This window comes from Trichoderma citrinoviride (assembly GCF_003025115.1).
Source record: "Trichoderma citrinoviride strain TUCIM 6016 unplaced genomic scaffold BBK36scaffold_2, whole genome shotgun sequence".
Classification (NCBI taxonomy): Eukaryota; Fungi; Ascomycota; class Sordariomycetes; order Hypocreales; family Hypocreaceae; genus Trichoderma; species Trichoderma citrinoviride.
The window spans coordinates 812737-839694 of record NW_020194710.1 but is presented as its reverse complement, the minus strand read 5'-3'; the positions used below and the strand labels follow the sequence as shown (position 1 = coordinate 839694).

Genomic DNA, 26958 nt, shown 5'->3' with positions numbered 1-26958 from the left:
GCCTCCCCCGAGGCCATTCAACTATTACACTGAGAGACTTGCGCCTTGCGGAAGTCCTCTTGGGTCTGGGGAGAGAGTCGTGCTTCCCACGAGTACGTCTTTTGTGTTTTATCAAGATTCATACTATTATATGCTGACCGATATATGATAGAGAGTGCTCGTGTTGCCTTCTTCGCCGAGCGAGACGTCGGTCTCAACCTGGCGATTTCATACTCTCAGGGTATGTCCCTGAACACCCTCATCTTCCTCCTCCATACTTTCCCTTCCCTTAAATTTTTCCTTTGATCTCAAGTGTTAACAATGGCATAGATCCCGCCTTCCAAGAAGACTTCGAGAGCCTGAAGTACAGCATCGCTGCCGGCCCCGTCGACCTCGTCTCCGGCATAACCTGCATCATCCTCGGCACCCCAATCCCCGGTGCAGCCCACGGCCGCAACGCCACGCTGCAGCTCAAGTACCTGTCCAACTACGACTCTCCGAACCACTACAGGTATAGGTACTCGTGCGCGGACATTGTCTTCTCGGACAAGGTGGACAACTCCAACGGGGACATTTGCCGGAACAAGACGCGGTCCGTTGCCTACGACAGGCTTGACCCCGGCATGTTCCTTGACGAGCCGGTGGATGAGGAGCAGGACGACCATGAGCAGCCGCCGCCGCCGCCGCCGTCGGACATGGGGAACTATGTCCAGGTTAAGGTGGACGGGCCTCCCTTTCCCAGTTGGGGGGTTGCTCTGATTGTCGTGGGAGTGAGCTGGTTCCTTCTGGCAAGCGGCCTTCTCTTTTGGAAGTTTGTCGCTGAGCCGCGCAGAAAACGCATCAATGCGCAGAAGGCTCCGTGGGTTCCTCCTCCTGTTTGAGATGGCCTTGGGAAGATGTCTCGTGGATAGAGCTGCAATGGGTCGGGAGTTTGTTACACTTGGAATGGCAATTGTTCAATGGAGTTACAAGAGACTGAGATTGCTTTGGGAAGATGATATCCATATGGAATAGACAAAACATGGTCTACAGATAGAATTGGTTGTATAAAGATACTTAATTTGAAATCATCAGCACGTACAGCAATGAAAGCAGATGTTCTTAAATTAATATAGAGGTAACAAGAGCACTCATTAGACCAAAAGAGTCTAAAGCAAGTTGGTATCTTACAACGACATGCGCAGCTGTGTACAGACTCAACGCCCAGAGACACCAGACCGACCAACCGACATCCTGAGCCATTCATGCCGTTGACACTCGGTCAAACGACTCTCCCTTTTTTTGAGTTCCGTTTCCGTCATTCTCTCATATGGATATTATCGATACACGTCTAGTAAAAATCAACAAGACCGATGGGACAAACCCAGCATCGTTGCTTCGCCATGGGGGGAGGGAACGATGAGGCTCCTCAAAGAACAGGTGGACAAACACAAAGACATCAAGTGATTATGTGCGTATAAAGTGCATGCGTGTTGCTTGTGATCTCTGCGCCATCGTCTCATGGCGTCTTGTTGAGCAACGGAGTCAAAATATCCATTGCTCGGATCGACTGGATCCTTGACAAGATGACGGTGCCGGCGCGAGCAGTGGAGAGATAGGAAAGCTCTGAACTCTCGGCGGTGTCTGTGCCCTTGACGAGGCGACCGGCGACGCCACAGACGATGCCGGTGGACTCAAAGGGCAGGTTGACGAGGTCGAGGAAGATGGGGATCAGGACGCCTTCGGTGTCGCCGACGAGGGAGTCATCAAAGATGGGCAGCAGGGTCTTGTCAAGCAGGAGAGACGGGGGGTCATCTTGGGCGAGGGTGAGGGAGAGGAACCTGGGCTGCGAGACGAGCGCCGACACGATGCACGTGTAGAGCTTCGTGTCGACGTGGGTGATCCAGGAGCGGCGGTAGTCGACCGAGCTCTTGCGGCTGAGGGACGGCCGGTGGCCGTAAGGGTGTGCGAGGGGGGACGTCTCGCGGCCGGAGCACTGGACGAGCTCGAGGTCCGGCTCGATGCGGGCCTTTACGTTGCGCTTGAGCAGGAGGTCAAAGGTCCTCGACTGGAGCTCGTCGTCGTTGGAAGGGGGCGGGGTGCCGGGCGGTTTCTGCGCCCAGTCGGCGCCGGCGTCTGCTGAGCTGCTGTTGGGCGCGTACATGGACGGGTTGACGAAGTTGGACTGGTTCTCCGAGAGCTCGAAGCCCTTTGCCAGCAGGGCCTGCACGACCTTTTGCTTCTCCTTGGTGGGGACGAGGATGAAGTCGGAGTAGTAGGTGGTGATGAAGAAGATGGGGATGCCCGCAAAGGCGAGCGGCGAGCTGAGCTCCATGACGCGGCCGCCGGGGTCCAGCCCGGCGCTCGTCACGGAGAGGATCATGTAGGTGTCCTTGAAGACGGATACGTTTTTGGAGATGCTCTTTGGCAGCGCGTTGAGGGCGGGCTCGAAGACGTTCTTGGCCCAGGAGCTGTGGCAGACGACGGAGCAGTCGATGGGGGTGATGCTGATGTTGAGGAAGCCATGCTGGTAGTCTGTCGTGAGGCCCTCGAGCTCGTACTCTGTTGAGTCGCGGGAGAAGTTGAGGCTCTGGGTCTGGGGGAGGAGGATGCGGAGGATGGGCTGGAGGAGGGTCGGATAGAGGTCGAGGGGGATGTGGATGAGAGTGTAAGTGCCTTCCTGGGTAAGCGAGAGCTCGTCAGTATTCGATTGGAAGAATTGTCAATTGCAGTCACGGGTGAGATTGGAGTACACGAGATCGTTTGGAAAGCTGGCTGCGTGACTGGGCTGTGGTGCCCACTTACAAGGAACGAGACCTGGGTATTCATGGTGATACCGCGCCTTTCCGTCGGCGGAGGAGAAAAGAGTATGAGTATAGGTAGACAATTGAGATGGCAGATGGACTGGGACGATATGGGAGAACTATATCAAGGGAGCAAAACAGTCGGGACTCGTTCGTGGATGCTGCAATTGTCGAGATGGCGCAATTACTGCCGTTATCGACGTTGGCTCTCCGGTTCCCGATATGGCGGCACGCCAAACCGACGTAATCCTGGGACGAGCAGACAACAGGGGGTTTCCCTGCTCGTGCAAGTGGCGGTGGTGTTGCACAAGATGCGCGGGGAGAGGGGAGAGATGGTGGGCGGGTATCAAGAGAAGAATTACTGAGGCAGGGTAAGAAGATGAAGAGACAAAGATGAAGAAGAGAAAAAAAAAGTCTTGGTGTTGCGATAGAGGGAAGTATGATCGAGACGAACGGGACTGGAGTCAGTCGGAGCGCCGTAAATCGGGGGAGACGGGCGCTGATAAGTGATAAGGCGGTTCACGGCTGGCGCAGGTCCTCCAGAAGTAGAAATTGGATACACTGATTGACTGATAACGACCGCTGGAATCTGGCGCTTCACCCACAGTGGAGACCGGCAAATGGAGACTTCAATGTAGTAGCAGCTGATAGTGAGAAGCCGAGGGGGCGCTGCTGCGTCTATATAAGGTAGATATTGATAAAAGGCGAATGGAGAGACGGTGTGCGAGAGGCCCTGGATGGAGGACCAGGCTATGGACAAGCTGTGCCGTATGTACAGAGAACTGCAGGACAATTCTCGACCTTGACGGGCTCGAGTGCATCTCCAAGTGCCTCGGCCTGCCACTTATACACAGCCCAAGGGTTCACCAGCACTTTGAACTTTGTCGGCCATGTCTATAGTCTCGCTACTCGCTACAATAGAAAACAGCAAAGAGCTTTGCCCAGGAGGAAAGAAAAAAAAAAAAGAAAGACATCATCATCCAGCGCTTAAACGCCACGGCAAGCAGGGAACAGGCCAGGATCCCCCCACCCAGAATAGGGAGGACCCTGGAACGCCCTCCAACCACTCGAGCAAATTCGTGCAGGGAGGCGAAGCGGGGAGCCGTTGAAGGCCGGCCGCGATGCTGGGAAAACCCGGGGGTGCAGGGGCAAGGGTTCTACTATTGCCTGTAGCAACTCGAGTCGTCTCCGTAGGTTCTATATGTAGGTGTACGGAGTAGAACTTGCAAAAGTATCTGGACGCAGAATCGCCGCTGTTGAGGTACTTGGGGGTGTTCTACTAGATAGGACGACTCGTTGAAGACGGAGAGGTGCATGAGACGAGCTCTGCCTGGTGCTACGTTGGCATCGGACTCGTCGTGATGCTACTGAAGCACTGCATTCTGTTTCCGGTGCTAGCATCAACGGTCTACTATCTAGTCTACCTCTTCCTATGATAGGTAACATCAATGTCCTTCTCCCTCTTATACCCTCTAACCCGCAGCGGGAGAAAGGGTCTTGTAAGCAACCCGGTGCGGAGGTTCTGACTGAGACAACAAAGAAAAGTGAATAGCGCTTCCAGAGACGAAATTGCACACAACAGAGAGCCTGCAGTTTCCAATAACTGGTACCAGCATCAAAGGCGCTCAAGTGCATGGCAACGCCAGGGTATCTGTTGTGAGATGTGAGAAAAAGACATGTCAACTCGCTCATGGATGACATCAGGACAAACAAACAAAAAAACCGGCCGACGCAGGTGACAAGCAGAGCAGAGCAGCCTTCCAAGGGGGCTTGATGACGATGATTGATTGGAGCCACAAGAAGTATGGTGATGTGATGTCGATGCGGGTGATGGGTGGCACGGTTCGGGTCTCAGCAGCATCCTCCGCGCGCGAATGATCCAGACGAGAGAACAAGGACCGAGACGCCGGCTCTAGCCTCAAGCAACGAGGCATCGTGACCTCGGCTCGGCTGTCCCAGCCCGCGCGTCCACGATCCATACTAATCGCCTGGGAGACAAAAACGGTCTTCAACGGCGTAGCCTGCCTACCTGCTGCTGCTGCCTCTTGGTTTCGCCCTTCCGCGTTAAGGCTGACGAGGTGGTGTGGTGATCCACGATCTAGTTCAGACGAACTTCTTGCTAGTAGCATCTATTCTTCCCATGTTATTGCTGCCACAACTTGATCATTCCAGCGCCGTCAGCCTGGCTCATGGATATCGCCTCGTCATTCGACATGGCCCGTTTTCAGGCTGGTCCACGAGATGCGCCACCAGCGTCACCCCTTGGGGGTTGGAGCCAAGCAGGCTTTTCCATCCATGCGGCTTTCTCTTGGATCATTTCTTTTTATTTCTTCAGGGCTGATGTCAGCCCTGCGTGGTAGGCTGACCGGTAGATTTTTTTTTTCCCCCTTTACCTCTTGATTGATTCTTTCGCTTCTGGAGTTCCTCTGCCGTGTCATGGCGGTGGTGAATGGGTGCGCCACGGCGGGCTACTTTGTATCCAGATGCGGCCAATCCCTCAGGGTCCTTCGCCCGCTTGGTGTGGGCAGTGTCAAATACCGACGGGTCGAGGAGCACATGAACTTCAACTTTGCGTCCATTTGTGAGCCCAGGCAGTCATCCAGAGATTGGTAATCAATAACCGCTGTAATTGTGAGCCAGATGAGGTGATTCTGGCGCTTTTGTCGCATGTTTTGGTCACCCTCATTGGTTGAAGCATCTTGTCCATACACTATCTCAAAAGCCTCCTCGAATTCCTATAAGGAGAAGTGGGAGTGAGGTAGCTATCAATATTTGCCCTACTTTCATGCAAGCAGAGATCAGGCATCATGTTAGCACAATCACCTGCCTAAATCGAGACGAGAGGATGAGAGAGAGAACCAAACAGTTTGGAAAGGGCTCTATGCTGTTGAATTCCCCGCCTCGACCTCAAGCATCTTCCCTCTTGACGCCAACCACCACCAGATTCCGCGGACTCTCCCCATAGTCAAACACCGTCTCGACCCACGCATCCTTGACAACATCGCCGTGCTCCTTCAGAAACGTCCACCGGTCCGCCACAATGAGCGACTCCACCACCGCCGCGCTCAGCGCCATCAGCGACCAGATCACGCACAGCTCCTTCTTGCGCGGCTGGTACGTGGCCTCGTACGCCTCAATCTCCGCGTCCGTAATGTCCGCCATCTTGTCCTTCATCACGTCCGCGTACTGCTTGTACTCGGTGCTCGTCGTCAGCTTCTCCACGGCGCCGCGCACGTACGCCTTGAACGATGCGTAGCAGCCTTTGCGGAGAGACCCGATGACCACGGGGTTCGTGCTCATGTTGAAGGGGCTCGCCTGCTGCTCCTCGTTGTTTTGGCCGTCTTTGGCGCAATCGTCGTGCCATACGCGGCTGACCACGCCGCGGTCGAGGAATATCCGCTGCAGAACGGCCCGGAAGAAGTGTCTCGTGAAGAAGCCCTCGCTTTCTGCCCGGGTCCAGTTCTGTGGTGCTTGGCAGGCCATCATGCGGGCCGTGATGTTGAGGCGGATGCCGTCTCCTTCGTAAGTCGAGAACCGCTGGCTCATGGGGAAGCCCTGTGGATCTCGCCTCTCCGACTCGCGCACAATCCGGCCGTTGAGAGCCTGCAAACTAGGCCGTAGGTAGGCTTGCTTGTACGTCGGAGGCCCCAGTTTCTCCGTCAAGAGGTTGTAGCAGCAGCCGACAATCGCGACAGCCCGTATGTCGGGATTCATGATGAGAGACCGGATGCCATAGTGTGACAGGTTGCCGCAGGAATGGATAGATACGGCCATCAGGTTCAGGTCCTTCTCAGATCCATCTTCGCGCTTCTCGTGTTCGATGTTCTCTATGACCTCGGAGAGGTCTCCGCTGTCCAGTCTTCCCGAGATGTATTGAACACCCCCTTTCCCTTCTTCCACAACGTATTCGGCGTCCTGTATGTTCATTGGCTGGAACTCAAAGTCTTCCGTCCCCTCGACCTGCTTGATAGCTGCCTGTATGGCGTCCTTGTCCTTTTGCATCTCTGGGCTGAGCGTCTCCAAGGCCTTGTTCCACATCTTCTTGTTCCTCTTCATCTTGGGCCGGATCGCCAGCTTCGACGTCAGGTCGTACACCTTGGCGGCCGTGACATTGTGATCCCTGCCCTCCACGGCCACAACGTGCCGGTTATATGGCTCGCTGGCGAGGGCCCTGCCGAGATAATTCTGGCCGCTGCCAAAGTCCACAAAGTGAGATATCTCGCTTCCCGTCCGCCGATATATGTCCTCGGAGAGAGCGTCGACGTAGTCTGCAAAATTGACAACCTCGTGGATTTTCTTGGGCTTCATCCCTACAGAGACGGTTCTTGGTAAAACCGGCAGTTTCTGCTGCCGTGGTGTGAAATCTCTCCTTAGAGAGAACCTCCTCAGAGCTTTGGCGTACTCAATCAGGCTCTCCGGCGGCGGCTCTTGGCCCTCTTCGAAGCTCAGGGCATCCAGGTCATCTCTCAGGAAGAGGTCGAGCGTCTTCATGATGTCGTACGACAATAGGAACCCTTTCCATTCGTCTGGCAGTGCTGAGTGGAATATGCCCGGATCAGAGGTGAAGAAGTCGAGGATGTGGACGCCTCCGCAAAGGATCTGGAATATGTCCGTGTTCCGCGCGAATTCCAAGAGGGCCTCGATGTACTGCTCCGGCGTGGAAAACTCTTCGCTGCATGGCAGCGGACGAGAGGGTGTCATGACTGGTCCTTCAAATAGATGCCGGGCTCTTACCCTGCATATGACTAGATGAGATCCTGAATAAATGAGAGAAATAGTATGATGAAACCTCGAGTGCCCTTTCTCCTTTTTTGAGGTTTGTATCTTGTATCTGACGTGCCTAAAGCGCTTGAAGTGTCGACTTTGAGATAATCTGCGTAAGAGAAAAAGAGAATCGTTTAGAGAAGGAAGAAAAAAAAAAAAAAAATATTGACTCCAGAGGGGGGAGTTTTGAAGCACAGCTGGTCTATGCTGCAATATCTCAAAGCATAAGCAATCTTATTTTTCAAAGACTTTCGAGATCGACCATATAAAGCATCATATGCTGCTCGACATGAGTTCTTACTGGGCCGCTGATAATCGAAGTTGATTTTTAAGACCTGGACGGGTTGATGCAATTGGCGAAGTGACAACTCTCGGTAGCTCACCGAGGGTACGTACCGCCACTAGCTTAGCTCACCTTAGCCACACCTTGTTTGGCTGTCGCAACATTGGCAATGCAACGTCATCCTTCAATTCCGCGACTCCAAGCAGTCAAGCGAACTTGGTGAAAGCGAACCAAGCCTGCGATTCTTTCTTTTCAAGAATCTTGTCTTTTTCTATCACTCAGTTCTGTTCTGCACTTCTCGCGCGATTCGATCCCCCGTCTGGCGCACCGAGTCTCGAGCTCATGCGTCCTGAACCGGCTTCAGGATGATGTCCTCAACCAACGAGGAGGACCCCTTCCTCCAGGTCCAACAGTACGCCCGCCTTCCCCAAATCCACATAGAATCTACCTTTGCTAACCCACCCCTTACTCCCATGTAGAGATGTCCTCAGCCAAATCTCCTCCATACGGCCCCTCTTCGCGTCCTACCTCCGCATCCGCTCCCTCGCCTCGTCCTCCACCTCGCCCGAACTCACATCCGCCCGCACCGAGCTCGAGAGCGCGCTCTCCTCCCTAGCCGAGGACCTGGCCGACCTCGTCGCCTCCGTCCAGGCCATCGAGTCCAACCCTTCCCAGTTCGGCATCTCCGACCATGAGGCCTCCCGCCGGAAGCGCCTCGTCCAGGAAGTCGGCGCCGAGATCCAGGACATGCGCGAGGAGCTCAACAAGAACATCAGCAAGGCGGCGGGCGGCGGCGGCGGGGGGAATGGCGACCTGCCGGACCCGAGCTCGTTTGCGATCGGGGAGGGCGGCGGCGGCGACGGGGGGGATGCGTATACGGAGTTTGAGCAGCAGCAGCAGGTGGAGATGATGCAGGAGCAGGATAGACACCTCGATGGGGTGTTCCATACGGTGGGCAACTTGCGCCGCCAGGCGGACGACATGGGCAGGGAGCTGGAAGAACAGAACGAGATGCTGGAGGTGGTGGACGATTTGGCGGACCGGGTAGGGAATCGCCTGCAGACCGGCATGGCGAAGCTGCAGTACGTGATGCGCAAGAACGAGGACCGGCTGAGCAGCTGCTGTATCGCGGTTCTGATCTTCGTTTTGATTCTATTGCTGGTCCTTTTGTTGATCCTGTAATGCAGAGGGGGTGGGCGCCTGTTCTTGCGAGTTTATTGTGCTTTTTTCTTCTAATGTTTGATGCCTGGGCAATAGTCTCTACGGAGAGTTGAAAAAAGGAAGAGGTCTAATGGGCGAAAGAATTGGGATCAGGAGTTTTTGGCGAGATGGGTTATGCCGATACATCGGTTGATGCGGTTACTACATGCCTTTATAGCAATGATTCAGATATCTACGGCGCAGAATAATGCCAGATAGAACAAGAGTAACCGGGCTTGTCCTTTTCATCTATGATGCCCACAGCTTAGAAACACACATTTCCATCGTCCTATAGCGCCTTCAATGCAGCATAACCAAAGGACCCCAAGGGTCCATCATATATCTCTGTATATATATCAGATGAATCGACGTTGCCAATTATTCCCCCCCCTCCCAAACGCCATTGCTTCAATGTATAAGACGAATACATTGTATCCTTCATGTCTTTATCCCTCACTCGAAAAGCTATATGGAAGTGGCAAACAGAGCAAAAAAAAAAAAAAAAAAAAGGAAAGAAAGAGGAAAAAAAGATATAAAAAGAAACCTTTCAGGTCAAAACAAGTCCTTCATTGCGTAGCAGCTCTACCATGGCCACCAATGAATGTGCTGCGGCTGCATTCGCCGGTGCTTTCTTGGGAAACTCGAGCAAGGCGAGGCGCAGTGCGGCAATGGCTGCGTTTCCGTAAAAGTTCAGGAACCGCTGCTCGTGACCTTCAATCATGGCTCTCAGCACTACATATTGCGTGTTTGAAGTCTCGTTGGGGGATGAGTTGACGATGCCGGCCAACGCCTTCCAGTAGTTGGTTGGCGGATATGGATTCGCCTTGGATGTCTTGCTGAAGTCGCGAAGAGAAATCGATGCGAAACCGGCGCCGAGACCCGTCATCCGGTCGTTGTGAGTCTGCTCAGTGACGTATCCGGGGCCATCCTTTTTCCATCCTATGGCTAGTCTGCCCCTTTCCGTTCTGTCACTTCCTCTCAGCCCAAACAAGACCGGGCAGACGACTCGAAATTTGGCCATGAGGATGTCAATCAGCGATTCACCGCGCCACAGGAAATCCTTCTGGGAGAATATATGGGCGGTGAAGACGCCGATTGGATCCGCGGCTTTGGGATTCGCACTGCACTCGTTGATGAACTGGTTGATGATGCCCTTGGCACAGATGTTCAAAAGGTAGATGAAGAGAGAAGGCAGCGTGGCGTCGTTATGTGCTGCGCCTTCAGCCGGCTGCCTTTGCCCCACGACAAACCGGCTCACTTCGATGGGAGCACTGGGAACTTTGCCGTCGAGTGCCTCTTTCAACGCCATCGTGATTTTGGCAATCTGCAATGTGTGTCAGTATAACAGTCATGTTCATCAAGTTTCGTCATGTCCTTACGGGCTGTGCGTTGGCGCCTTTCCCAGCTGTAAGCTGTCCGATAGACACCCGGATTTCTCTTCGATAGGTTCCCATCTTGCCCTTCAAGGGCGACCCAGGGACTTTTGCTTCAGCCTGCAGCACCTGTCGCAGCTTCTTCAACTCCTTATGGATTTCAAGATATCGATCCGCGAGGGCGTTCTTCTGGGCCGATGCAGTAGGAGGCGCTGGGCTTCGGGCGATGGCCGTCTGAATGGCTGGAGCAGCCTGCGCTGTCGGCGCGCGGTTCTCGAGTTTTGGCGCGCTGTCTGCCTGAGCGGTAGGTGCAAAGAGACCGCCCGCGGCTGGTTTAGTCTGCCCTCCTAGGAAGCCATTTGTCTGAGGGGCAACTGCATTCGATGTCGGCTGTTGCTTTGTTTCGAAAGGGTTCTGCGGTTTGGGTTCTGGAGCCTTTGCAGGCTCTGCTTGTTTTGCAGGCTCGGGTTGTTGAACTGGAGCTGGCTCGACCTTCTTGGGCGGTTCTGGCACTGGCTCGGGAGGGAGTTTTGGCACCGTCTTGGCCTTGAGCTCTCGAAGCCTTCTCTCTTCTTCGACCAAGGCAGCCTCTGCTCGCAGTCTTTCCTGCTCCTTGCGTTCCAAATCGATGATTCGCTGGTGCTCTTCTCGAAGCTCGTGGAGTTCATATACCCGGATGGCCGCTTCTCTAACGCGCTTGTGCTCTGCCTGAGCGGCGGCGAGAGCACTCTGGTGGCTCAGCTCATTGTTCCGGCTTTCGACGAGAAACCGGGAAAGGAGGCCGTTCTCGGGACTCGAAAGCAGTTGGTTCCTCGTCGGAGGGGAGGAATTGGTCATGTTCTCGAGGAGGGTGGTGATATAAGCAGTCGCTATGGCGATGGCATCTGCGACTGTGGACTCGTGGGGATGTCGACCTCGCAGAAGGAATAATAACAAGGAAGGAGCGTGATGAATGAAGAGTAAAGAGCTTCAATCGCTCGTCGCGCGAGACTCTTGACAAATAAGAAAAAGAATATTGCCTGGCCAATGCCAGTCGGTCGATAAATGATTGCCAAATCACTGTTTTGATCTCTCCAAGATTTAAGCCTTGTAGTCTATTATCTTTGGGTCTGCCCGTGAAAGAAATGCCAAGGTACGTACCGGCCGTGGTTGGTCAGGCAAGTCGATTGATGACGCGCCGGTCACGGTGAAATGTATTCCCGGTGAATACCGTACCGGCAGTGTACCAGTTCCGGTACCTGCACCTTAGTACCTTGTATTTCGAGCTTGCCGATTCTCGAGCTAAAGAAGCCTTTGGGCCAGGGTGGTAATGAAGGGCTGGGATCTACGATTGACGCTTCGTCTCATCTCGTCTACTACTATTGTAAGTACTGGGATGCATTTGCGAGGCATGGATGCTTCGGTTAGCTGTTGACTCCAGACGGTCAAACGGTTTGGCGATAGGGTGATATCATAGCTCATACAGAGCACCGAGGAAGAGCACTGCAAGTTGCAGTTGGCATACGAGATCTTCCTCGTCCCCAACACCAAGACCTCGTCACTCACATCAAGTCACTGGTGACGTGGCTCTGTCCTATTCGACTCCCTTTTCGTAATGTATGTCTCTTGGAAGATGAGATGACAAAGCGTCAATGGCACCTAGGTTACAGCTGTTATTATGGGGTGGGAGCTTGTCTTAGTTTCCGGTGGGAATCATGGCTTCGTTCTGCCCCAGCAACAAGATCAAGGGCGCACTAAACGCTTTAGCCTTGCGGTGCTTCGTACATGCTTAGAATGGCAGATAAAGGAGTCCGAATTCAAACACGTTGCTTCTGTGAATGCCTGATGGAATAAGTCCGACGGTTCTGTACATGTATGGTCGTACTGCCTTAGCCGTGCTAGGCACATGCAGTGAGTGTGTCTGTTGCAGAGCCGGTACATCAATGTAAAGAGGACCAGGTCGCAGCCTGTTGTAAAATGGGCATGTAAGCCACTCGATTTGGTCATGCAATTGACCCCCCGGCATTGGCGGTGCCAGGGGACTTGAGCTCTTGATCCATGTTACCCCATACTCTTGTCTCTGCTGGGATGATGTCGTTGATCGCCTTGAAGACATTGTGGCACAGCAAACGGCTTGGCTGTCAGCACGAGGGAAGGGTGAAGCGACTGTTGGGGAAATACATACGGGCCCTTTCAGGAATTTATACATAGCTCACGATGCTGGCGAAGGGGGTCGATCCAATGGTTGATGCTGCACGAGTTGGTACAATCAGGTACAGACAGACTACCGCAGCGAAACGGGCCTGACTGGTGGACACGATATCATTAGCATCTGGGGCTCGTATTGATGAGGGTTGGGCGATAGCGGTTTAGTGGAAGCGTCAGGGGCAAGTAGCAGCAGCAGAGCTCGTTGCTCCAATGCTTGGGACGTCCACTGACTGGCCCTTGTGCCGAGCCGGACAAGCAAGCTTCCTCAGCAGCTGCACAGAAGCGAAAAGGGCGACTGCTAATGCCGAGTGGTCCAGCCTAGAGCATGCGATACATGTGCAGGCGAGCTGTCTGGCGCTGCAAAGAATCCGAGACTACCGTGGATCATGATATCGCAGGTTTCCGCGGCGTCGTGTGACGACGTGATGGGTTAGAAGAGCGGGACAGGAGCGCTACGGCTGCGGCGCCAGCAGCCCCAAGCAGGGGGGGCCAACAAGGCTCGAATGTTGAGTTGTGATGAGCGCAGGTTTGATATTGGCCCAGTGCTATGTGTGCCTGTAGTATGCGCTTGTCCCTGTCAATGTCCGCCCAGGCGGCCTGGAGAGGGCTTGTTGACGCGATGGCAGTCAGTGGCGGCCTCGTATCCGTGCGAGGGACTGACTCTGACCCTGGGTGCCATGCCTGTCGTGCCCTGGGCCTGTCCTGTGCCTGCGATATCCAGCGAGGTCGTCAACCTCGACTTGGACGAGACGAGGCCATGAGCAAAGAACCGGACATGTCTGGGAACACCATCTAGTGATGCCGTCGGAAAGCCAGTTGGATCTCTTCGTGCTGATGGTCAAAAGGATCTCGACGAGCGAAATTGGCCAATTGGCAGCGTGAATCACGCTCTGTCGCCAGCAATGGCTGCCTTGCAGCTCCATTGATTGAATCGGCGTCCAAGTACCTGAGCCTTGGTACCTGAGAGATGACATGTCCCGCCCGGTGCAGCCCGGTGTCCAATCCAGCCGGTGCCCTGAATTGAGGTCGGCAACCATTCAATGCTTCGAGCTAGGCGCTGCAGCGGACGCCGTGGATGAATCAAGGGCCCGCGAACAGGTGCGGCGACTGAATTGAGGCATCAACAGCCGCGACTGGCCTCAAGGGGGCCCGGGCTGAAGCTGGTTCGCCGCAGCGGTCGCAGCCGCGCCGAGGTGGCCAGTGGCGTGCGCCAGCGAGCTGCTAGCGAGTGGAGGATCGAGAGCGTCACTGCACCCCCCCCCATATTTTCGCCCCCGGGCGGTAGCTCTACCTGTACGTCCCCAGCCCAGAGCGTGGCCGGTCTCTATCCTCCCTCCATCCTCACTCCCGCACAGCGCCGTTACCAGGAGCTGGACTTCCCATCCGCATCCATCCTCACCTTCTCTTCTCCTCTGATTGTTTCCCCTCCGCTTCTGCTCTGCATTGCACCGTCAGCCCGACTCCTTCCTTTCCAACGCTCCTTGGCTCTGTCGAGCTCGCTTGAATCCACTGCATCGACCCTCCTTTGGCAAAATCTGTCCTGTCCACGGGGGCCTGCCTGTCTCTTAGAGCCGAATCTTGACGACGACCACAGAACCACGACCACAACAACGTCCCAACATCCCACAGCCTTCTCCCACGGCCATTCCATCGCCAAACACCTCCTCCAGCATCGCTCACCACCAGCCCGCACCCGACGTGCACCTTTCCGCTGCCCTTTGCTTCCGCCATGGACCAGCAACAGCAGCCGCCGCAAGCTGGCCAGCATCCCGCTGGCGGCGTTCATGGGCCAACTGGACGCAGGCTGCACATTGCGCATCGCAGGAGCCCGTCCGAACTCACGCCGCTCATGAGCATGTTTGCCAATCCAGGAAGTAAGTCGTCTTTTCTTTCATCTTCTTCATCTCTTCTATTTGGCCCTGCGAGCAGGCTTTTTTTCTCGCTTCTTCTTGCTTTGTGGCGGCTGCCCTTGTCGCCGCAAGCTCTAGGCGCGGGGCAACCGCGTTGCCAAATCCACAGCCCTTCCCCCCCTGCATCCACCACATCAAGACCGCAAACCATCCAGATCAAGAGAATTGCCGAGTCTGGGACAATGACGACTAATCGAGTCTGTGTGCCGCAGTGGAACAACTTGCTATCCAGCAGCAGATCGAGCTCCTGCAACAGCAGCAGCAGCAGATCCAGGCCACCCAGCAGCAATATGTTAACATGGGCATGATGCCTCCGGGCCAAGCCATCGGACCCGGCGGTCCATTCAATCCTTTGCAGCCCATGGGCAATGCTTTCCAGTTCCCTAACCAGATCCCACAACAAAACATTTCGCTGGGTCCCCCGACTCAGCCCCTCTCACATCGCCGTAATCAGTCGGCTCTGCCCAACATGGGCATGGGTCCGCCACCCGCGCCATCCTCAGGAGCTTCCGGATCTACCTTTGGGAACTTCGAGGCCCCGGCGAGCCACGGGCGCGAGAACGCTGGTTCCAGAGGCGGCCGTGGAGGTGGTGCCGGTGGCGGCCACCAACGACGACACTCCTTGGCCCTGGCCGATGCCAAGAAGGCTGCTGAGCTCGCTCAGCAGAAGCGAACGACTTCCGGATTCCAATTCCCCGCTGCTGGCTCTCCGGCATCTGACAAGCCAGAGGAGGAGAACCAGCCTGCCTCGCAGCCGAGCCTCGAAGTCCCCGCATCGCAAGGATCTGCCCGTGGCGGACGCGGTGGACATGGCCGCAGCCAGAGCATGGCTGCCAACGGACGCGGCGGCCTGCGCAGCAGCGCCTTCAACACCGCTCCTGAGAGTGGTAACGACTTCCAGCGCCGCGGTCCCGGCCACGCTCGTACGGGATCTAGGAACTACGAGGGCAACTGGCGCACCCAAGGCCAAACTCAGGACCAACCCAGCAACGTTGGCCAGAACCAGGGCTTCCAGCCCGGCCACCGTCCCCGCGGCTCCGTCAACCAGTCCATGTCCGCTATCGGTGGCTTTCAGTATAACCCCAGCCAGGCTCCGGTCCTTCCACTTGCTGGCCAGATGATGATGCCCCAGATGTACAATCAGCAGCTCAACCATATGCAGATCAGCCAGCTTCAGGCTTTGCAAGCTGCCCAGATGAACTCTCAACAGTTCCAGGGCCTTCAGGGCTCCCAACACGCTGGACAGCTGGGTGGCCAGCAACAGCAGCAGCAGCGAAAGACGCTCTTCACCCCCTATCTCCCGCAGGCTACTCTTCCCGCCTTGCTTGGGGATGGCCAGCTTGTGTCGGGTATCCTCCGAGTCAACAAGAAGAATCGCAGTGATGCTTATGTCACGACTCTCGATGGCCTCTTGGATGCCGACATCTTCATTTGCGGTAGCAAAGACCGTAACCGCGCCCTTGAGGGTGATTTGGTCGCCGTTGAGCTCCTGGATGTCGACGAAGTATGGGGCCAGAAGCGCGAGAAGGAAGAGAAGAAGAAGCGAAAGGACATCACCGACACTCGCTCCGGCTCCATCAACCAAGGCAGCCAGGCCCCTGGCCAAGCCGATGAGAACAACCCTCCCGATGGAGCCATTCGCCGCCGTGGCAGTCTCCGCCAGCGTCCCACGCAGAAGAAGAACGACGACGTCGAAGTCGAGGGCCAGAGCCTGCTCCTTGTCGAGGAAGAAGAGATCAACGATGAACAGAAGCCTCTGTATGCCGGCCACGTTGTTGCCGTTATTGAGCGTGTGGCAGGCCAGATGTTTTCAGGTACTCTGGGCTTGCTTCGACCCAGTAGCCAGGCTACCAAGGAGAAGCAGGAAGCCGAAAGAGCTGCCCGAGAAGGTGGCAATTCCCGTGGGAATGACAGTCGCCAGCAGGACAAGCCCAAGATTGTTTGGTTCAAGCCTACTGACAAGCGCGTCCCCCTGATTGCCATCCCCACGGAGCAAGCTCCCCGAGACTTTGTTGAGAAGCACCAGGACTATGCCGATCGCATCTTTGTTGCATGCATCAAGAGATGGCCCATCACGTCGCTTCATCCCTTTGGTACGCTTGTAGAGCAGTTGGGTCGTATGGGTGACCTTAAGGTGGAGACCGATGCGCTGCTTCGCGACAACAACTTCGGTTCCGACGAGTTCTCCGACGCTGTTTTGCGCAGTGTCGGCCTCCAGGATTGGTCGCTCGCCCAAGAGGACGAGGCGGCCATTGCCTCGCGCCGCGACTACCGCGATGAAAAGGTCTTCACCATCGACTTCAACGGCAGTGCCGAACTCGGAAATGCGGTTCACGTCACTTCCCGACCCGATGGCAAGATTGATATTGGTATCCACGTTCCGGATGTCACGCATTTTGTCAAGCCCAACTCTCTCGTGGACCGAGAGGCCAAGAAGCGTGGTACCGCCGTCCACCTCATCAACCGATTCTGCCCTCTGCTGCCTCCCAAGCTGTCTGGGGAGGTTTGCTCTCTCGTGCCAGGCGAGGAGCGTCTGACCGTCAGTGTCGTTTTCACCGTGAACCCTGTCAACGGCGCCGTTGCCGAAGGCGATGCCTGGGTGGGCAAGAGCATCATCAAATCCACCGGCAAGGTGTCGCTGGCCGATATTGACAAGGCCCTGACTGACGCTTCCACCTATGACAATGCGGCCGTTCCGGTCAACACCATCCAGATCCTGCAGGCTGTCGCCCAGAAATTCCGGGAAGCTCGCCTGGGTGCCGGCAGCGAGCCCATCGCCCCTCTCCGCTTATTGAAGCAGCTGGATGACGAGAACCACCAAGTGCAGCACAACATCTTTGATTCTACGGAGGCCCTGGAGCTTGTCGAAGAGCTCATGCACAAGGCAAACAGCTATGTGGCCCAGCGTCTGGCAGAAGGCTTACCTGACAAGGCTCTGCTGCGTCGCCAGGCCGCTCCCAACCCACGACGCCTGCAGACGTTTGTCGAGCGCATGACAGCCCTTGGATACGACATCGATGCCTCTGGAAGCGGGGCACTCCAGAACAGCCTTTTCAAGGTCGAAGATGCCGATCTGCGCAAGGGCATGGAGACGGTTCTTCTCAAGTCTATGCAGCGAGCCAAGTACTTCATTGCCGGCAAGACTCCCAAGGTCGTGTGGCCTCACTACACGCTCAACCTGCCGCTGTACACACACTTTACGTACCCTACCCGCCGATATGCTGATATCATTGTCCATCGACAGCTGGAAGCTGTTCTTTCCGAGGGCAAGATTGAATTTGCCGACGATATGGAGAACCTCGTTAAGACTGTCGAGCTCTGCAACACCAAGAAGGACTCGGCGCAGAACGCGCAAGAGCAGAGCATCCACATTGAATCCTGCCGCACCATGGACAAGAAGCGACAGGAGGTCAATGGTGATCTCATTGCTGAGGGCATTGTCCTCTGCGTGTACGAGTCGGCTTTCGACGTACTGATTCCCGAGTGGGGCTTCGAGAAGAGGGTCCATTGCGATCAGCTACCGCTGAAGAAGGCAGAGTTCAGAAAGGAGAAGCGTGTTCTGGAGCTTTACTGGGAGAAGGGCGTTCCCAGCTCCGCGTATGTGCCTGAGGATGAGAGGCCCAAGGCTGCGGCCTCCATGAGAATGTCCAATGCGCTGGCCGCTGCTCGACAGGCAGAAGAGGCCGAGCGGGTGAAGAAGGAGAGGGAGGAGGCCGCTCGCAAGCAGACCGTCACCGGTACCATCTCCACGGACGATGTCGACGCCCTGTTTGATGATGACGAGGACGATACTTCGGACGTGACCGAAGCCATGGCGGGAGCATCGCTGGCTGAGCGACCCACGCAGAGTGTGCCGGGATCGCCAGCACGCTCAGCTTCCAATGCCGGAACACTGCACCGGACCCGATCCGATTCCAAGGTCCCCATCGCAGAGGCCGTGGAGACACGATTGACGAACAAGGAGAAGTACCTCAAGCTGTTCACTCTACGCGAGGAGGGTGGAGACTACATCCAAGACGTGACTGAGATGACCCGGGTTCCCATCATTCTCAAGACGGACCTTACCAAGAGCCCACCGTAAGTAGTCTCCTGGTGACTTTTGAAGCCCCCTCCCATATCGTATTTTGAAAGACCAGTTTTGCTAACGTGAAGACATCAAATAGTTGCCTTACCATTCGGTCTCTCAACCCCTATGCGTTGTAGAGTGGATGGACTTGACGGTGGAAATGCGAGCGAAGAAGATGCAGATGGCAGATTGATATACCCAGGGGATGGGTTCACGCTATCGAGTAGGTTTGTCTACTATAGCAGCGATGCGATGTATATATATCTCTATATATATTATCGGGCACAAAGGAAGGCTTAAGGCAGCATGGAAGTAATGGTTCCGAAGGCGATGCATCTGATGTTGCGGAAGCCAAAGAAGGACAGGAAAAGCACACTGATGTAATTGAGACAAGAGAGCGAATCGAGCAGGAGGTGGAGCAGAATGAGATATGATTGATATATGCCGTTAGTGGAAAGAGAGAGGTGAAGCAATGAGCATTCCATTTACATAAGGTACCCCTGCCCCCGTACTCTGACATACCCGAGCGGATCTTGCACCTCAAAGATGTGACGGATGAGCGCGTCGACTGTGATGTGATGCCGAGTGAAGGTCCGGTTGGGGCCAGTTCCGAGACAGTTGAAACATTTGACGGGAAACTGGCCTTGCCGGCCGTGGTTGGAAACAGTTGAAGCTGGTGCTACAGGTCTAACTAGGTAGGCAGGCATGGGGGGCAGCCGGTGAAGATGCTTTGTCACTCTGTGAGACAGGAGCAGGGGCTGGGCAGCAGGGTGGCCTTGTCATTTGGTGAAGAAGATGGGCTATGAGCAGGTATTGCTGAAGTTGAAGTCAGCCTCTATCTGATACCACACCGTCCTTTGTCTTATCACTTGATCTGGATCTCTACGAAGCAATAGGCCCTTCATACCTTCCCAACGGAACGGAGCGTGGAACCCCCGAGAAAGGTGACTTATATGAGTAAGGCAGTCTAGGCATGAGGAACACAGAGATGCTCCGGTTTCCGTACCTTCCTTTGATACTGACCAATGTATTACGGAGTATTGCTGCCACAAGAGCAGCTCCTGATTAATAAGGCGTCAACTTGGTGCTTCTCACCATCGCATAAAGCACAGATCCAGGAAGCATCCTCCAACAGACTCACTACCTACAAACAGCCATCGGAAGTGCAAGTGTTCACCTGCAGTCAAAGGTTGCCTCAACACTACGAGAGGCCGCCTCCTCCCTCCTCGACCAGCTTCACTCACGATAGCAAAGAGAAAAACGCGCGCACGGCCTGAGTCGCGGAACGCTCTGCAACCCGCCGCCAGCCATCGTGCGACATGAGCATCCCTCCCACGGCCAAGACGCACGCGCTAACGAGGGCCCAGATGTGATCCGTCTCCTCCAGCTCACAGAGCAGAAAAGAAGATAGAAATTAAAGTTAAAACGAACCTGGCTTGCAGCCGCCCCTCTGCCAGGCGGAAGAGATTGGCTCCGGGGACGCTGCTTTTGCGCGTTGTGTCAGATTCGTTTCGGACTCTGGACGGGGGGTTGAGCTAGTTCAGCTAGACCCTGTCGGGGGAGCAGATCTGGGGGCAATAGCTTGGGATGAGCTTCGCTTCTTGCAGCTTCCGGGCCCTTGATCTGTCTCCTCTTCTGCCCTGTTGCTTGTTGTCTAACTAGGGGAAAGGTGTGAGGCGCTTGAGGCCCGGATCCGTCCATCTGGGGGTCTTTTTCTCGACGTACTGAAGCGAAGAAACGGATCCTCATGGAGCCGCCATGGCCGTTTTGTCCCACGTTGCGGTGGCCCCTGGGGGCTTATTATCTTTCACTTATACCGACTTGGGCAATCCTCCATTGGCCGGACCATACATTCAACCTCACTGACACCCAGCTGGCTCTGGGATATAAGATCGTGGAAACGCGCTGTTTGGAAACTGGCCTTCCCTTCTCCTCTGGATCTCCATCGTTGCGCTCCGATCCGTCTCTCCTTCACTTTCTTTCATCTCCTGGGTTGTCAAAAAGCCGCTGGCCTGCTTTTGCTGGTATACCCTTCGTTTGTTCCATTCTATTCGCTTGACTCGATCCTTGACTATACCACTTTCCATTCGTTTCAATCCTTTTCGTGTTATTCTTCCGCACGGCTGGACCACTTGGTTTGACACCTGACGAGACCGAATTCAAAGGAGACAACCGAAAGAGACGAAGAAACAATAGTCAAGATGCCTTCCTTCAAAGCTGCTGTTGTTTCCCTGCTGGCTGCTACTGCTGCTGCTCTTCCCTCAGTGCCCAAGTTCACTGAACGACAGCTGGAGTACCATGCCGTTGCCAAGAGGCAGAATGCTGCTGCGGCGGCGCTGGGTCTCGGTGACTTTGATATCCTTCAATTGTAAGCTCTCCCTACAGTTTCAACTCCAAAGGCCAACAAGTAAACTTACACCGTTCGCAGCGCCCTGACCCTGGAGAACCTCGAAGAGTCCTTCTACCGCGAGGGCTTCGCCAAGTTTCCCGCTTCCGAGTTCACTGCTCTTGGCCTGAGCGACAAGCAGATCCAGGATCTCCAGAACATTGGCTTCACCGAGGGCGAGCACGTCATCCTTCTCCAGTCCTCGCTCGCGCAGAACGGCGTCAAGCCCGTCCAGCGTTGCACTTACGACTTTGGCTTCACCACTGCCGCGGCCATGGTCCAGACTGCCGCCATTCTCGAGAACGTCGGCATCTCAGCCTACCTGGGCGCCGCCCCTCTGCTGGCCTCCCCGGCCATCCTCGGCGTTGCCGGCTCGATCCTTACCATCGAGGCTCGCCACCAGAGCTCCATCCGCGTCTTCAGCGGCGAAAAGGCCGTGCCCCAGGCCTTTGACGCTCCCCTCGGCCCCAAGGCCGTCTTCTCCCTCGCCGCGCCCTTTATCAAGTCCTGCCCCAGCGGCTCCGACCTCAAGCTCACCGCTTTCCCCGCCCTCAGTTTAGCCAACCCCAGCGATCCCACCACCGTCAACTCCGTCGTGAAGCTGCAGTCTGACGCCGCCGCCGGCGCCAAGTTCTGCGCCTTCACCTCTGGCGGCGTCACTCCGGGAGGCACCATGTTCACGCCCTTCACCGCGGCCGACGGCTGCACCATCCCCGAGGGTGTCGCTGGCATTACGTATCTGTCTCTTTCCAGCGCCGCCCCCCTGACGGGTGCTCTGACTGATGACATTACCCTTGCCGGTCCTATCGCCATCACTGTGTCATAGAAAGAAATATGAATATCGTTGGGGTCGGGACAAGTAGATGTCGGGCAGTTGTGTTTTTTATTCGGGAGTACCATGAATCGGAAAGATGAGGAAAGTTTCGAGTCAACTCTTTATTTAATATATCCCAATTTTCATCTTCTTCACAAACATTGTTTGCCCATGACACTTCGTTTAACTGGAAGAACAGAACGAAAAACATGTCCACAGTACCGACCGCTATGCGTGCCCATGAGATGAACTCTCCGGGTGGAAAGCTCCATTCCAGCAATGTATGATGTTTTAAGATGAATCTACGAATATCTACCCTGGTCATTTTACACACAGAGTGCATTCACGCAATACATAACCTCTCGTCTACCTCTAAACTATCCAGGCTAGTCCCGAGACCGAACCTAGATCTCATCTCATCCAAGGTGGGGGGCCCCCTCGGAAGCCCAGAGATGAAACATCCGTGGCACTGACTTTCTTCTCTCCAAATCCATTCTTGAGCTACTTGAACTCCCTAGCCACTGCAGGAATTGAGATTTTCTTCTTCTTATTTTCCTCTTTTTCTTGCTATATATACGTACGGTGTGCCGAGGAACATTGATAAGCTGAGGTCCGAGAAAGCCTTGGGACTGACGAAAAGCCCCCGAAAGGCCATCAATGACCTTCCGTTCCAACAAACAACCTCATGACCGTCTCCAGGGTTGCGTCAGATACCACAAAGAGCCACCTGACACGTAAACTCCTTGGAAACTTGCCATGCAAGCTGGTTTGTTTGCACACACACTCTCTCATCCTTTAAACCTTCGCCCTTCGGAGACTTCCAACCCCAACCTCCCACCCCAACAGCTGCGTCTCCCATCTGCTGCCCTCCAGTCCACAAGGGACATACCCATCAGCCATGAGTAAAATAACTTTTGAATACCTGCCCTCCCTCCTCCCTCCCAGAGACTTTTCTTTACACAACCCGCCCTCAAATCGAGACATGAACGAACTGCGAGCGTCGTTCAGAAAGTATTAGTAGTTTCCTTGTCCCATCGAATCCCCCAAGAATACCTTCAACTCTATGGTGTAAACCGTTTGTGGATGATTGTGGATATGTAACGCGGTGTAGGGTGGTATCTAAAGAAGCTATCCATAATATTGTAAACTCCTTTTTCAGATTCTGTTTTTCTTGTTAAATTTGTTCGTTGCTTCCGCCGGGTTGTGAAGCTCATGACATGGCGTCTTAAAATGGTCGGGCATTGATGTAGTCTTGGGCTTTTGTCCAGGCAGCCTTCTCCTTTGCCGGTAGTGAGTTCCCATTCAGCGTCTGCACGCCCTGGTTGAGGGCGCTGACAAAGTCGATGGCTATGCGCAAGTCTTCTGGGAGTGCCTCTGACAAGGGGACAAAGGTGCTTGGGAATGTCTGCAGTCGAGCGGCTCGCGCTTCTTTGGTATCTTCGGGGTCGTCTTCATCAAAAAATGTCAAGGCGGCAATGCCCAGTCCAATGTGCGGCTCCTGCGAGAAAGGTAGCCTGGACACAGTCAGCCATCACATACCGTTGAGAGTCAAGAAGAGGGAGTCATACTTTTGGCTGATTTCCAGCTGGTCGTTCCTTTCGCGCTCACACTGTCCGTACATGAACATGGATGCAACAATTGCCTCAATCAAATCTCGATCAGCCTCGCGCACCGTGGTAGACAGTGCGCGGAAGCCCAGGAGGCTCTTGTTCAGAGGACCGGTGTATCCAAACACCTGGTGCCTCAGCCTGAGCAACGAGGCACATTGGCTAATGAGGATGACGCTGGCCTTGTCCTCGTCGGTTCCCTTGCGGGGCATACCGGGTGCACCCTCACGATACTTGCCGCTCAAAAGTCCGAATCGCAGCAACTCAAACGCCAACAGAGCAGCCTCGTCGATACCCGGTACTGTTTCGTCCATGGCGTCCCTGATGGCAATGAGAGTCGTTGCCAAGGCATTGCCCCAGTTGGTCAGCTTGTGAGAATCGTCGACATAGCCCCTGAGGTGGAGGAACCGCCAGATGGCGACTGATACCACCATGTCAGTGCTGTCGATGCCGCGGATCGGCTTTCCTCTGCAGATAGTCTTCTCCACGAAGTCCTGTTTTGCCAGCGCAAGAACCTCTAGGTATATGGGACCGGCAAAGTCGGCAGGGAAGAATCGGCGCAGATCCTGTTCTTTGACATCCCAGGTTCCCACTATTTGCGAGGGCGGCGGTTGGGCAGAGCGGTGATTCAGGGTGTACGAGTACTTGGGATCGAACCAGACCTTCATGGTGATGTCCTTGTGGCCTATTCCTCGGTGCACCCTCGGAATAACAAGACCAAATGTCTGCTCTTTGATCGGAAGAATTTGACTCGTCACCAGCTTCTTGTACTCATCCGAGGCGTTACCATCCAGAGTCGGGAAAACGATGATCTGACCGTGCGTTATACTGTTCAGGATACGAGCCCCGATAAGCCCCGTGTTGAGGTAGTGAAACAGTTCTGCGGGCATCTGGAGGCCAAGGTACTCGTGGTTGTCCTTCGTGAGACGGTCAAAGTCGTTAACCTTGACTTCGCCACTTTCGCTGATGTAGATGAAATGATGGGCTGCCATTCTGGCCTTGCGATACTTGTCCAGCCAGTTGGGGTCCTGCGCCTGCAAGATGTCGTTGAAGGATGCGCAGGCGTTAACCACGGCTTTCTCCGACGTCCGAAGGATGTTTACGGCATCCATAATGGTAAACGGATTCGGATACATCGCTGTGTCCTGTAGCGGCGGGAATGGAGGGAGAAACGAGGTGCCCGTCATGAGCATGGCGTCGACAAACATGGGCTCGCTAACCCCGAGCACGCGCATGACCTTCTTCTTGGAGACAGCAGTCACTGTTCCGGCGTTGAAGTCGATGTTTCGAATGACGGAGTCTTGGATGGGGTACAGAAGCAGCTCCTGGGGACCCATGACACCAGCGCACTGGTCCGAGTTGATCATCTCGAAGTAGGCAAGCTTTTCAATTGTTAGATATCATTGTACACTTTACAAGGGAATTTGTGTAAGCGAACCTGAGCGCAAGCGTTGTACGGGGGCACCAAGAAGTGCAAACCCCTTTCTTTCAAGATGCTCTGGAGAAGCGGATACAAATTCTGGATCAGATAGGCACCTATTGACAGCTTGATTAGTGAATCTGTCCCTGGCGCGCCAAACGCAAGGCGAAGACCCAGAAATGGGGGACATACCAGGATTGGCTCCAAAGGCAGCGACGGCCTGTTCAGCCTCCGTCTGCGAATAGAGTCCCCATGCCTCATCCGTCTTCTGGTTCGCGGCTCTACCGCGCCTGAGAGTGATATCGTCCTGTCCCACGATAGACTGGCCGTTGAAGATGAAAAAGGGGGTGATTCGAAACTTGTCCCAGAGGTCAAGATTCTGGCGAATATGGACCTGAATGCCTGTCAGGCCGCCAAGTGCGGGAAGCAGGGGCTCGTGAGCAGGCTCGGTATCCAGAAGGAGGCTCAAGTAGTACGAGGCATCGACGGCGATGGAGCAATCTTCGAGCTCGGCAATTTCATGTGTGCTAATCGGCAGGCAATCAGTAACGTTCGCTAATTGACGGAAGAATGCTCACGTACTTTGCCTGGCTATTGATCCAGGAATCCTCCACAAGGACTGTGACAAGAGTTAGCTTGGGGTGCTACGAAAACTCTCTATCAGCAGTAAACTTGGCACGAGCATGGGCATGTGACTCTGGCCGCAGCAACCTCCCGAGGGAAGCATTGAACGATGCCAAAGGTTAGCCCAAGCTGCCAATTGGGCCGGCGAGCAGCCTCAAAGAGGAAAACGGCCATGGAGCCTCGGCTGTAGTCCCCCAGCGAGGCCTATATTGGCGCTCCAAAGAGTGGCAGGCCAGATCGAGACCCATGGCATGTGGCGCAACAGCAGTCACGCGCAGGCGGCGAGAGTGTTTTGCTGGGCTTGAGAGTGGCTCTGCAGAGGTTAAGAGGGACTCACAAGGCATCTTGAACAAGCCTCCTCGCAGCAAACGGGTGTATGGCTATCGGTTGTGGTATGCGACTCGGAGCGGCGGGGGAGGATGTGCTGTTTTGAAACGAGGCTGAAAACCCGCGGCTGTCAAACGGACAGAAACTAGGGTAACGAAGCAACCTCTGGAAACGTGCGGTGGAATTGCGAGGAATGATCGGGTGTCGTCGACAGGCTCTCGAGTATGGCCAGAGGACGAATTCGAGAACGGAGCGGTTTTGTCGTTTACCAGTGCGCAACCGGAGTTGGAAGAGGAAGAAACGAGGAAACCCAAACAAGGATCGTTGGCGAAAAAGCAAGCAGGACACCGACGACGAAAGGCTACGGTAACGCTTGGCCACAGCAGGCTTTCCCCTTTTCCCGCGTCGAGGCAAACAGAGACAGGCGGACAGAGAGGCAGTGAGACGGACAGACGACAAAACGTCCCCAGCAGCCGCGCCCGAGAAGGAGTCGATGGAAGAGTTGGAGATTCAGCCCTGCGTGAGGGAAAGCAGAGCTGGTTCCAGGAGGAATCGGAAGCGAGTCAATCAGGTCAGGTACGGCAACGAGTACAGTGTCGGAGTGGCTGTTGCACGGTGGCGCTGCACAGGTAAGCGCCCACTGTTTCGGTCTGGCTGGGACTGTTTTGGGGGCGCTTTCCCCCCTGATCCACAGTGCCTGTGGCGCCTCATATGGGGTCTGCGCTGTGGCTGGGTAACACCTCGGCGGTGGCTTCATAATACTGAATGGAAAGCAAATGGCAGAGGAGCGGAGAGACTACTGAGGGACAAGGTGGGTTTGAAAAGGATCTGAAGGAGAAAAGGGAGCTATATTCTCCAATTCGACGTCTCCATCATGTCCGTCCATCTTTGGATCCTCTACGTCCTCAGAATGAAGAACAAGACCACAGCATGCCGCCCTCCAGGCCCAGCAGCCACAAAGCCTGAAGCTACAGGGGAGCTCTCCAGCTAGCGGGAAGCCCCGAAGCTCAGGGCTGTCGACCCCGCTACAGCACGGCCGTCATTCCACGCTGATGGCGGGGTCCGACTTTATCGCAGCGATCCATCCATGTACCTCTGATTGTGTGAGATTATAGCATCAACCTCATCTCAACCCTACGACACCATCTATCTATTCAAGTCCTTGTCCGTTCCAATTCTCAATCCAGTAACATTTCCAGGTGGCCTCGTAAAAAAAAAAAAGAAGAAAATAGAAG

The 26958-nt window shown here is 54.9% G+C and overlaps 7 protein-coding genes across 7 annotated transcripts in view; 4 read left to right on the top strand and 3 right to left on the bottom strand.

The window, feature by feature from the left end:
• The window catches only part of BBK36DRAFT_1110677 (hypothetical protein), a gene marked incomplete at both ends in the record, with an annotated part of 1021 nt that extends 161 nt beyond the window's left edge, over positions 1-860 (top strand). Inside the window, 3 exons of the mRNA XM_024889607.1 lie at positions 13-92; positions 152-220; positions 310-860. Of these exons, the coding sequence (XP_024752818.1) occupies positions 13-92; positions 152-220; positions 310-860 (700 nt within the window). The remainder of the gene's footprint in view (positions 1-12; positions 93-151; positions 221-309) is intronic.
• Positions 861-1477: 617 nt separating this feature from the next.
• BBK36DRAFT_1137926 (hypothetical protein) lies at positions 1478-2787 on the bottom strand (the record flags this gene model as incomplete). Its single annotated transcript, XM_024893206.1, has 2 exons — positions 1478-2638; positions 2764-2787. 2 exons carry the CDS (start codon positions 2785-2787, stop codon positions 1478-1480), a joined length of 1185 nt encoding a protein of 394 aa, XP_024752817.1.
• A 2882-nt stretch (positions 2788-5669) lies between these two features.
• BBK36DRAFT_1134231 (hypothetical protein) lies at positions 5670-7465 on the bottom strand (the record flags this gene model as incomplete). The annotated part of the gene is made up of 1 exon (XM_024892236.1): positions 5670-7465. A coding segment is annotated over one exon (1796 nt), but the record flags the coding sequence as incomplete, so codon positions are not given.
• A 698-nt stretch (positions 7466-8163) lies between these two features.
• Positions 8164-8991, top strand: BBK36DRAFT_150247 (hypothetical protein; the record flags this gene model as incomplete). The annotated part of the gene is made up of 2 exons (XM_024897578.1): positions 8164-8221; positions 8289-8991. Exons 1-2 carry the CDS (start codon positions 8175-8177, stop codon positions 8989-8991), a joined length of 750 nt encoding a protein of 249 aa, XP_024752815.1. The 5' UTR covers positions 8164-8174.
• A 565-nt stretch (positions 8992-9556) lies between these two features.
• On the bottom strand, positions 9557-11219 carry BBK36DRAFT_1110074 (GLE1-domain-containing protein; the record flags this gene model as incomplete). The annotated part of the gene is made up of 3 exons (XM_024889541.1): positions 9557-10333; positions 10389-10679; positions 10758-11219. 3 exons carry the CDS (start codon positions 11217-11219, stop codon positions 9557-9559), a joined length of 1530 nt encoding a protein of 509 aa, XP_024752814.1.
• A 4086-nt stretch (positions 11220-15305) lies between these two features.
• BBK36DRAFT_1110401 (RNB-domain-containing protein) lies at positions 15306-18682 on the top strand (the record flags this gene model as incomplete). Its single annotated transcript, XM_024889585.1, has 2 exons — positions 15306-18556; positions 18643-18682. The coding sequence occupies 2 exons, from the start codon at positions 15306-15308 to the stop codon at positions 18680-18682; spliced, it is 3291 nt and encodes a 1096-aa protein (XP_024752813.1).
• Positions 18683-20746: 2064 nt separating this feature from the next.
• BBK36DRAFT_1110235 (hypothetical protein) lies at positions 20747-21757 on the top strand (the record flags this gene model as incomplete). The annotated part of the gene is made up of 2 exons (XM_024889557.1): positions 20747-20913; positions 20974-21757. 2 exons carry the CDS (start codon positions 20747-20749, stop codon positions 21755-21757), a joined length of 951 nt encoding a protein of 316 aa, XP_024752812.1.
• Positions 21758-26958: the final 5201 nt, after the last annotated feature.